Source organism: Lemur catta, chromosome 7, assembly GCF_020740605.2.
Source record: "Lemur catta isolate mLemCat1 chromosome 7, mLemCat1.pri, whole genome shotgun sequence".
In the NCBI taxonomy this organism is placed as follows: Eukaryota; Metazoa; Chordata; class Mammalia; order Primates; family Lemuridae; genus Lemur; species Lemur catta.
This window is the reverse complement of record NC_059134.1, coordinates 65,005,762-65,016,084: the sequence shown is the minus strand read 5'-3', so window position 1 is coordinate 65,016,084 and position 10,323 is coordinate 65,005,762. Positions and strand designations below refer to the sequence as shown.

General features: G+C 44.3%; 1 protein-coding gene across 1 annotated transcript in view; it reads left to right on the top strand.

Moving 5' to 3' along the window:
- The first annotated feature begins 3,950 nt into the window (after positions 1–3,950).
- The window catches only part of DENND5A (DENN domain containing 5A), a 107,766-nt gene continuing 101,393 nt past the window's right edge, over positions 3,951–10,323 (top strand). Inside the window, exon 1 of the mRNA XM_045557486.1 lies at positions 3,951–4,334. Within this exon, the coding sequence (XP_045413442.1) occupies positions 4,223–4,334 (112 nt within the window). The 5' untranslated portion in view covers positions 3,951–4,222. The remainder of the gene's footprint in view (positions 4,335–10,323) is intronic.

Here is a 10,323-nt window from a genome sequence, read left to right as displayed (position 1 = left end):
TCATTCATTTATTATGATAGAGTCTCCCTCTGTTGCCCAGGTTGGAGTGCAGTAGTGTCATCATAGCTCACTGCAATCTCAAACTCCTGGGCTCAGGCAATCTTCCTGCCTCAGTCTCCCAAGGAGCTGGGACTACGGGCACAGGGCAGGACTCCCAATTAATTTTTCTAATTTTAGTAGATACTGGGTCTCACTGTTGCTCAAGTGATCCTCCTGCCCCGGCCTCCCAGAGTGCGGGCGTGAGCCAACACACCCAGCCCATTATTGAAATCATTATCTAGCAACACTCATTAAGGGTAGAGGTAACTTGCAGTTACAAAGCATTTTTCAATACACGTTTACTGATTTTTCTGGGTTTCATGTTTCACACTTTTAGTAGCTTATTCTTTTTTCAATTTCCTTTTATAACTTTCTGAACCAATTTTATTTATTTATTTTCTGAACCAATTTTAAAGGGTTTAAAAGTTAGACAGTACTGCGTTATACTTTACTCATTTTTAAATTTTCAGAACTAATAGAATTTTCTAAAGTATATGATGTGGACTGTGTATGTGTGCTTGTGTGTGTGTGGACAGACACAGAGAGAGAGAGAAACAAAAAATGAGTGGAAGTTTTTTCGCATAATTTGAAAGAATGGAATTGTCATTCATTGAGATGGGAAAGAATATGGAAGGTGCAGTATTATGTGAGGGAAATCAGAAAATTTATTTGGAACATGGTAACTTTGAGATGCCTCTTAGACCTCCAAATTGAGGTAAGAAGAAGTCAGTTGGATATACAAATCTGGAGTTTAGGGGCAAGTTCCAGGCAGAGTTAATATATATAACTAAAATGGTACCTTGTGTTTCATTTTAATATAAGTTAGATTGTACCACTCCTTTGTTCAAAACTCTCCAGTGACTTTTTCCTTTTATTCAGAGACAAAGGTAAAATCTTTACAGTGTGCCTACAAGGCTCTCCATGATCTATTCTCCCACCCCTAATATCTTTTTACCTTGGTGATGATAATGCTAGCTGCTGTAACAAATAAACCCCACAGTACCAGAGGCTTAACACAACTGAAATTTATTTTTTGTTCACAAAACAGTCCAGTGTGGGTATTCTTGGTCAGTAGGAACCTTTCCTCCATGTGCTTGATCCAGGCTCCTTCTGTCTTCTGTTTTGCCATTACTTAGAACCTCAGAATATTCTACTTCTAGCTGATGAAAGGCAAAAAAGAAAGAAAGGAGAAGCCTAATTTGCTTCTTAAATGCCTGACCTAGCAGTGACATACATAAACTCCTACACACATTCCATTGGTAAGAACTAGTTATGTGGCCACATCTGGACACAAGAAGGGCTGGGAAATGTCCCTGACCAGGCAGCTCCACACACTATGGAAGGGGCAACATGATTTTTTGGTGAACTGCAAGCCAACTCCACCATACCCTCTACCATCTTCTACCACTCCTCCCAACCCTAATGCCTTCCAGCCACCCTAACCTCCTTACTATTCCATTACACTCCAGGTGCACTCTGCCTCACACACTTTCCTGAAATTATGTTCCCTCAGATGTCCTCTTGCCCTCTCATGTTCTTCATGCTGCCCAAGGTTGGGGGTGCCCAAGGTTGCTACTTCTTAAGAATATATTATGTCCCAGATATTTAAAAGTCATTTTTCATTAATTTTTCTTAACTTGTGACTCTTCAGGCAATCCTGTGTGGGGTCAGAATGACTATTCTCATTTCAGAGAGGGTAACTGATGTGCCTCAGCTTACCTAGTTACTTGTGGGAGTGGGAATTTAAACATTTAATTTTTTTTTTTTTTTTTAGAGACAGGGTCTCACTCTGTCATGCAGGCTGGAGTGCAGTGGCATGATCATAGCTCACTGCTGCATCAGCCTCCTGAGCAGCTAGGACTACAGACAGGTGGGTGCTACCATACCTGGCTAAATTCTAATATTTTTTGTAGAGATGGGGTCTTGGTGTATTGCCCAGGCTGGTCTCAAATTCCTGGCCTTAAGCAATGCACCTGCCTCAGCCTCCCAAAATGTTGGGATTACAGGTATGAGCCACTGCACCTGGCCTGAACATTAAATCTTCAGAGCATCCAGTTCTATATTTTCTCTGACTCTCTAAGAAGCAATCACTTTGCCAAACATATTTCCTACTGGGAAGGAGATCACTTTACAGTTCAGTATTCTGGGCTTCTGAACAGTGACATTTTCCAGGGCAAATTAATACAGTCATACTTCTGTGTTTTTTTTTTTTTTTTTTAAGAGACAGGGTCTCACTCTGTCACCCAGGCTGGAGTGCAGTGGCATGATCACAGCTCACTGTAGCCTTGAATTCCTGGGCTCAAGCCATCCTCCTGCATCAGCCTTCTGAGCAGCTGGGACTACAGGCATGTGCTACCACACCCAGCTAATTTTTTATTATTTTTTTGTAGAGATGATGTCTCATTACATTGCTCAGGCTGGTCTTGAATTCTTGGCCTTAAGTGATCCTCATGCTTCCAGCTCCCAAAGTGCTGGGATTACAGGTGTGAGTCACTATGCCTGGCCCTGAATGGGCTTTTCTAAGCTATTTTCTCCTTCCTACTTTTCTCCCACCAGTTCAGGCAGGTTAGATACAGGGAGGAGCAGGTTTTCAGTGACGATGATGACGGTGACCTCCAGGCCATCCTCCCCAAGGAAACCAATACTTGAGAGAAGCACCTAGGAGAGAGCCCGGGTTCAGCCCTTGGGGAAGCCAGCTGCCTTCTACAATCCTTAGTGGCAGTCTGCCAGAACTAACCTTGAGCACACCTCTTTCTGGAACAATAATAATAATCTGTAACATTTACTGAGTGACTTCTACATTCCAGGCACTATTTTCACTGCTTTACCTATACGTGCATATATGTTACATAATCTTTACAAAAATCATAACTGCGGGCATCTAGAGATTAAGTAATTTGTCCAGTGTCACACAGTAAATCATAAAGTCAGGATTCAAATCTGAGCATTGTTTCTAGAGCCCATGCTAGTAACCATTATACTAAATTGCCTTCTTGGCCTCTGATCCTCAGTTTCCAATAAAGACCCATCTGCCTAGCTTCTGTGGGAAACGAAATCAGAAGGTCCCAGGATAAGGACCAGGAGGTAAGTTTCCCTTGCACTTGTGAGAGAGATCCCCCCTCTCACAGGATGATCTGCTTGGGGATGGATCTGAGAACTCTCACAGAGTGAAGAGGAAGGAGAATTCCCAAATGGCAGGGGCCTCCGGAGGCTTTCAAAGGGAAAAGGGGAGAGTGTGGGAAAAGGCCTGGCTGGGTTTGGGTCGGGGGAACGGGGAGCTGACCACAAGCCCAAGATTCTAGACCAGGGCTTTATCTCTTAGACTCAGTGTAACCTTGGGGAAGTCCTTGCTTCTCTCTGAGCATTAGTTTCCCCACCAGTAAAATAAGGGTAAATATAAAACAAGCTGATCTACCCCTAACCAAAAGAGGGGGCATCCTCAGCTCTACTGGGGAAAAGGCTGGGCACGGTCGCCCAAGAGCAGGGGCAGGGAGAAGGCGCTGTCTGGGGTCCAGGCAGACAGCCAGCAAATAGAATTGGGTGGGCTTCCAAGCTCAGCCGTGCGACCCTCTCCCGGTGACCAGGCCGCGCTAAGGAGACCTCTGGACCTCTAGCGGGTGGGGGTTGGGAGGGAAGAGCATGGGCCAGTGTCCCGGGCTCTGCAGCCTGCGCGCACTGTTCTTGCACCTTGTCAGCCCTCCTTAAAGGAGAAGCGGTCCCAGGGGGGTGGCGGTTGCAGGCGACCGAGCAGCGGCTGGCCGCGCTGCGGCTGCCGCCGGGGAAGCTGCTGCCCGCGGGGCCGAAGAGCATCACGTCATCCTTTCCGCCAGGCGCCCGCCCCCTCCCCGATGGCGCCTGCGCAGGCGCGGCAGGAGGGGGCCGCGGTGGGGGCTCTCCCCGGCGCTTTCAGCCCTTCTCCAGGCTCGCTCGGACCGCGGCGCTCTCGGCTGGCGGCGGCGGCAGCAGCGCGGAGGGGAAGGCGTCCAGGATGCGGTGCGGGGCGGCCTGGTGCCCCCCCGCTCCGTCACGGCAGCCGCGGCGGCCGCGGGGCCCGGGCCAGGGCCGGGGGCGGCGGCCCGAGCCGCGGTAGCGGCGGCGGCGGGAGGGGCGGCCTGAGGGCGGGCGGGCGCCCGGGTGCGGGGGCTCCGCGCCGCTCCGCCCGGCCCGTCTCGGCCCCGGCGCCATGAGCGGCAGCGGCGGTGGCGGAGGGGGCTCGGCGCCCAGTCGCTTCGCCGACTACTTTGTCATCTGCGGGCTGGACACTGACACCGGGCTGGAGCCGGACGAGCTGTCGGGTGAGTGCGCGCCGAGCCCGGGGCCGCTTCTCCGCTCCCGCTGCGGTAGGGGACCCCCGAGGAAACCTCCCTTCGCCCCCGCTTTGTCCCGGCGGCCGGGCAGGGTCGGTCGGGAGCACCCAGGGCGGGCTCGGGCGAAGGGGCCGTTGGGCTGAGGAGGGAGACGGGATGAGGGGCTCTGAGCAACGAGGGGTCCGAACGGCCCCTCGGCTGCCCTCTGCGCTGTGGGCATGTAGTCGGCGACAAGGGAGAGGGAAGGGTTGCGTATTCTGTTTGGTGTAGGTTGAGTGACTTAGGATAAAATAAAGGGAAGCTTGTCCTCCAGCACCCATTAGGGAGGGAAGAAGGCATCTCACATTCTAGTGAAAGTAAGTTCCACCCAGACTTTAAAAAAAAAAAGCAAAACAAAAACTTGGTGAGTTTATCTGGCCTCTTCCCAAGAAGCCTGGGATACTAGTTCCTCAAAACCGTTAGAACCCAGCTTCGGGCTGGGCTCCCTGCGTTTTTCTGCAGATTGCAGCTCTGAGCCTCTGGATGGGACGTGTAGTAATAAAGTGAACTTGGGCGGCACCAAGAAGGGTGGGAAGTCACTTGGCAATGGAAAGGGCTTGTATCCCGGGGCTGTGCTTTTTTAAAAAGTAATTTATGTTCTTTATGAGGCCAGGGTCATTTGTGAATAAAAGGGTAGCATCCTAGTTGGAGAGACTGGGTTGTGTTATGATGCTTCTCAAGTCATCTTTCAAAGGGAAAGTGGTGGTTAGAGTGAAGATGGGGCCCTGACCACATTTGGCTCTCATTATATTAATAGAAGGGTGTCAAAATTATAAAATCCCCATGAATTCCACTGCTCCGTCATTGGAGCCTTTGTATTGCAACAGTTTTGAAAAAAAGTTTTTTTCTGGAGTGTCCAGTTAGTGGGTTTCAAGTGGGTGGAGATTTGTCGGGTTATACTTTAAGGTTATTCATCCTGATTTGATGAGGGAAGCTCGTTTCTACTTTCTGACATGATGTGTTCACTGTAAAGTTTCTTTCTTGAAAGTGATGATCCTGTTGACTAATTTTACTTCAGAGATGACAGGATGGTTTTTGTTTTGTTTTTGGTCACCAGAAAAATTCCAGTGTTTCTTATGAAAAAAACTATGTGCATGTTTCAGATGACAAAAATGGACTGTCTTATTTTTAAAAATGACAAATCGATGCTTTAACGAGGTCAGAAAAATGCTATTTCCTCAAATTAATAGCAGGTGGAGAAACAAATCATGAAGCAGTAATATAATACTAGGTCTTTTGTTGGGGGTAGCTTTATTGTTTCACGTTCACTTTTTTAAGGCTTTTTTATTTTTAATTTTTATGGATACATAATAGTTGTTCAAGTTCACTTTTTTAGGTCTTCAGATTCTTACAATACAGATGTTAATTTTTATGTGCATTAAGTTTGTGACTTTGTAATGTAATTTTTGGAATTCAGTTCCAGGTATTGGTACTGGAAGGGACCTCAGAGAGGAAAATGAGGCCCAGGAAGGACAGTGGGGCCTGCTCTTGCTCCTAATTGCCTAACTCTTGGTTCTGTGCCCCTCTTACGATACTAAACTGCATCCCATTGGTTTGGCTGGAGGTCTTTAGAAAACACTTAACATGTTGAGAAATTAAAAATAATAGTTTTTCTCCACAAGAAGCTTTAAGGTGGGATAAACAGTTTTTATTTTTATGCTGTGCTTTTGAATGTCAAATTGTATAGACACTTGGTATTAAAAAATAGAATGGTCAACTGGGCCTGGTGGCTCATGCCTGTGATCCCAGCACCTTGGGAGGTGGAGGTGGGAGGATCGCTTGTGAGGTCTGGAGTTTGAAACCAGCCTGGTACAAGACCCCGCCTCTACAAAAAAAAAAAAAAAAAAAAATTGGCTCACAAATGGTAAAGCTTAGGAATGAAGCTTGGGAAGTTAACTGTTAGTGAGAGCATGGGTTTGGGGGTCAAACATTCCTGCTCTGCTGTTGACTATCTCTGTGACCCTGTCAGGGTCCTCATCTGTAAAAAAGAGAATGTAAATAAAAAACATCTCATCAAGTAGACCCTCAAATGTTAAAAAAAAAAGTCTTTCAACATTTCATTAAAAGAGGAATGTTATTCTAATATATGTCTGTTAATTATCTGGCTTTTCACCAAGCTAAAATTATATCCTGGTGGAAGTTTATTGGGATAATGAAGAGGGATGAGTTATATAAAATGTGCAAAGGAGGATATTTTCTGTCTTTTTAAATGTGGTTGCCGTAGTGGAATTTCAAGACCATTTATCCAATGGGTGGCCTTTGTTAGAGTAAGCACTGATTGAAGGATTTTTTTCGCCCCTTCACTTCATTTTTGGTGGGTTGGTAGGGGAATCTGGACTACCCAGAGGATATCTTTGAATAAAACAAAACAAAACAATATAAATAGCACTATTCGAGTCCATGCTGAGACTCTGCTCAGTCTGCCTTATAGCTCCCAAAGTGATGATGTCATAGTCAGTGGAACTACAGGAAATTGAATTGCACCCAGGTTCTCTGTGGAGGTACTGTGGAGTTCTCTGCAAGCAAATTAAGTTATATACCATAGGTAGCTTGAACCCAAAACAAACAAATCAAAGATGCTCAGTGTTCTTCTCGTTTTATGGAGAATGATTAAGATTCATTCCTCTCTGTCTGCAACAAATAAGCACAGAGCTTGCTGTGTTGAACATAGACTCAGATCACTGGATTTTATAGGAATCTCTTCCTGTCACTTCTTCCCTTTTCTTGCAGACTCAGCATTTAGGCAAGTCATGTTGCTCTTTTTTGTGCAAGGAACTGAGGAAGGTGTGAAAATTAATTGTGTTTTCTTTTCTGGTTGAGGAAGTACTTTGGGTTGGAAGGAGAACAAGATTTTTGAGCTTGTCGGATAAGCAAATCTGGAAGAATTGCTTCCAATTTATGTTTTCCATTTTTTTTTTTTTTGCCCATCCTAAGTGGGGATGCAGATGGTACTAGAGTCTAGTTCCTCTTTCTACCTCTTTGATAGGTGAATGTCCTGGGGATCTTCATTTTCTTTGTTTCTTATGGTCACTGCTAGGTGACCACAAGGAAAGGCTTTACCATGAGGTGGAATTGCTGAGTTTACTTTTCCTGTCTCTGTTTGAGAGTTAAGGTTCCAGAATGCTTAAGACCTGTTTCTTACCTTGGAATCTGTAAGTTCCTCTGAACTTATCTGCACCTGACATTGGGTATCCTATATAAGTATCCAAGGTTCTCTCTTCCATTACTGCAATTTTCCCAGGTTCTGGGCAGAAGATCTTGCCAAGAATTTAAGAGAAGGGGCTAGGGATAAGGATAGATGGGAGATTGGCCATCTGTCCTTATCTCTAGCCCAACATCCTGTATGACCTTACTTAGAACACTGAGAATACACTGAATTGTTCTCTTAATGTCACCTTTAGAAGAGAAAAAATACTATTGGTCAGGAATGGCAAAGGACTAGTCAGATCATACTTTTCCTTAACTGTATTGAGCAGTGAAATTAGAACTTCAAAATTATGGAATGTCAAACAAGAAAGCACTGTTAGAGATTATATAAATCTCATTTTATAGATGAGGAAACTGAGGCCCTGAGAAAGTTGGAGAGTATTTGTCTTCCTTGCCACGTTTCATTCTTCTTTTCTGCTGCTTGAGTGATGTTTTGCATGATTTTCAGTAATCTGATGAGTGGAGGGAAATAAGTAAAAAACTTATTTGGCAGGGGCGGGAGCAGACATTATGGCATTTTTTTCTAGTCTTGGTTTCTGTTTCATGTTAAGAAAGAATACACAGGCCGGGCGCGGTGGCTCACGCCTGTAATCCTAGCACTCTGGGAGGCCGAGGCGGGCGGATCGCTGGAGCTCAGGAGTTTGAGACCAGCCTGAGCAAGAGCAAGACCCCATCTCTACTAAAAATAGAAAGAAATTATCTGGCCAACTAAAAATATATATAGAAAAAATTAGCTGGGCATGGTGGCGCATGCCTGTAGTCCCAGCTACTCTGGAGGCTGAGGCAGTAGGATCGCTTAAGCCCAGGAGTTTGAGGTTGCTGTGAGCTAGGCTGATGCCACGGCACTCACTCTAGCCCGGGCAACAGAGCGAGACTCTGTCTCAAAAAAAAAAAAAAAAAGAAAGAATACTGTGTGTGATTATCATTAGAGATGTCTTTTTTTTTTTAGTATTACCTTTTGATATAATTTTACACTTAAAGAAGCATGACATGAACAGAATAAAGAACTCTAGTATATCCTTTAGCCAAATTCACTGTTTACATCTTGACCCATTTGCTTTATCATTTATTATGTGTACCCCTATATGTAAACAACTTGATTGAGATATAATTCATATACTATACAGTTCACTTATTTAAAGTGTACAATTCAGTGATTTTTAGTTTATTCACAGAGTTGTGAAATCACATTGCAATCAATTTTAGCATATATTCATCACTCTCCCCAAAAAACCTGTACCCATCAGCAATTACTCCTTATGTTCTCCCAAACCCCTAACCCTAATCCTAGGCAACCACTAATCTACTTTCTATTTCTGTAGATTTGCTTATTTTCGACATTTCGTATAAATAGAATCATATGGCCTCTTGTTACTGGTGTCTTTCACCTAGCATAATGTTTTCAAGGTTCATCCATGTTGTAGCATATTTCTTTTTACAGCTGCATAATGTGCCATGGTATGAATATACAACATTTTATTTATCCTTTAGTTGATGGACTTTTGGCTTGTTTCTACTTTTTGGTTATCATGAATAGTGCTGCTATAAACATTTGTGTACAAATTTTTATGTGGGCATACATTTTCATTTCTCATGGCTAAATATGTATGAATGAAATTGTTAGGTCACATGGTTACTAACTCTGTGTTTAACCTTTTGAGGGACTGCCTGCCAGTTTGTTTTTCAAAACAGCTGCACCGGTTTCCACCATCAGTGTTTGAAGGTTCCATTTGTCCATATTCTCACCAACATTTATTATCTGTTTTTGATTATAGCCATCCTAGTGGGTGTGAAGTGGAATCTCATGGTTTTGATTTGCATATCCCTAAAGTCTAAAAATCTTATTTAAAGGAAAAAAGGCTATCCCTTTCCAGAGATGAAGTGGTTGTAAAAAAGTTTGATGAGTCCAGGTACGGTGGCTCATGCCTGTAATACTTTGGGAGGCTGAGGCTGGAGGATTGTTTGAGTTCAGGAGTTCAAGACCAGCCTGAGCAAGACAGACCTCTACCAAAAATAGAAAAATTAGCTGGATGTGGTGGTGTGTGCCTGTAGTCCAAGCTACTCAGGGCTGAGGCAGGAGGGTCGCTTGAGCCCATGAGTTTGAGGTTGCAGGGACCTATGATGGTGCCACTGCACTCCAGCCTGGGCAACAGAGTGAGACCCTGTCTCAAAAAAAAAAAAAAAAAAGAAAAATTTGATGAACCATTTTCAAACTGGCAGTTAATATGAACTAAGTTTTTATCTTTCTCTATCAGTCTGGTTGATTTTTGGCAGATTCTCATGGTCATTTCATAAAAGTATCTCTGCTCTGAAGCCCAGATTCCTAACTGCAGCAAAACTCAAATCCTTATGATTTACCTCAGGCATCTCTGCATACTGCCAGAAGTCAAGGCTGTTAGAATAGGGGGAGATTTCCTAAGTTAGGTCATGTGTTTTCTTTTCTAAGGTAGAAGAAGTAAGAAGTTAGGAAAAGAGACCAACACCTAGAAAACAATTACAGAACAGCCCAGGGCAGTTTAAAATACAAGCTAAATTTAGTTGGAGAGACTGTATATTCTTAGCACATAAGAGAACCCCACTTGACTCCTGCAGGTAGGGAGGTTCACATTGAAAATAGGTGGATTTTACTTAATGACGTTTGGGCCCTGCTTTTCTTTTCTTAGGAGGAAATCCTGTGTGACAGTGTTTGATGTTTAAACCAAATTCTCTTAACTCTGCTCAGCCCTTCCTT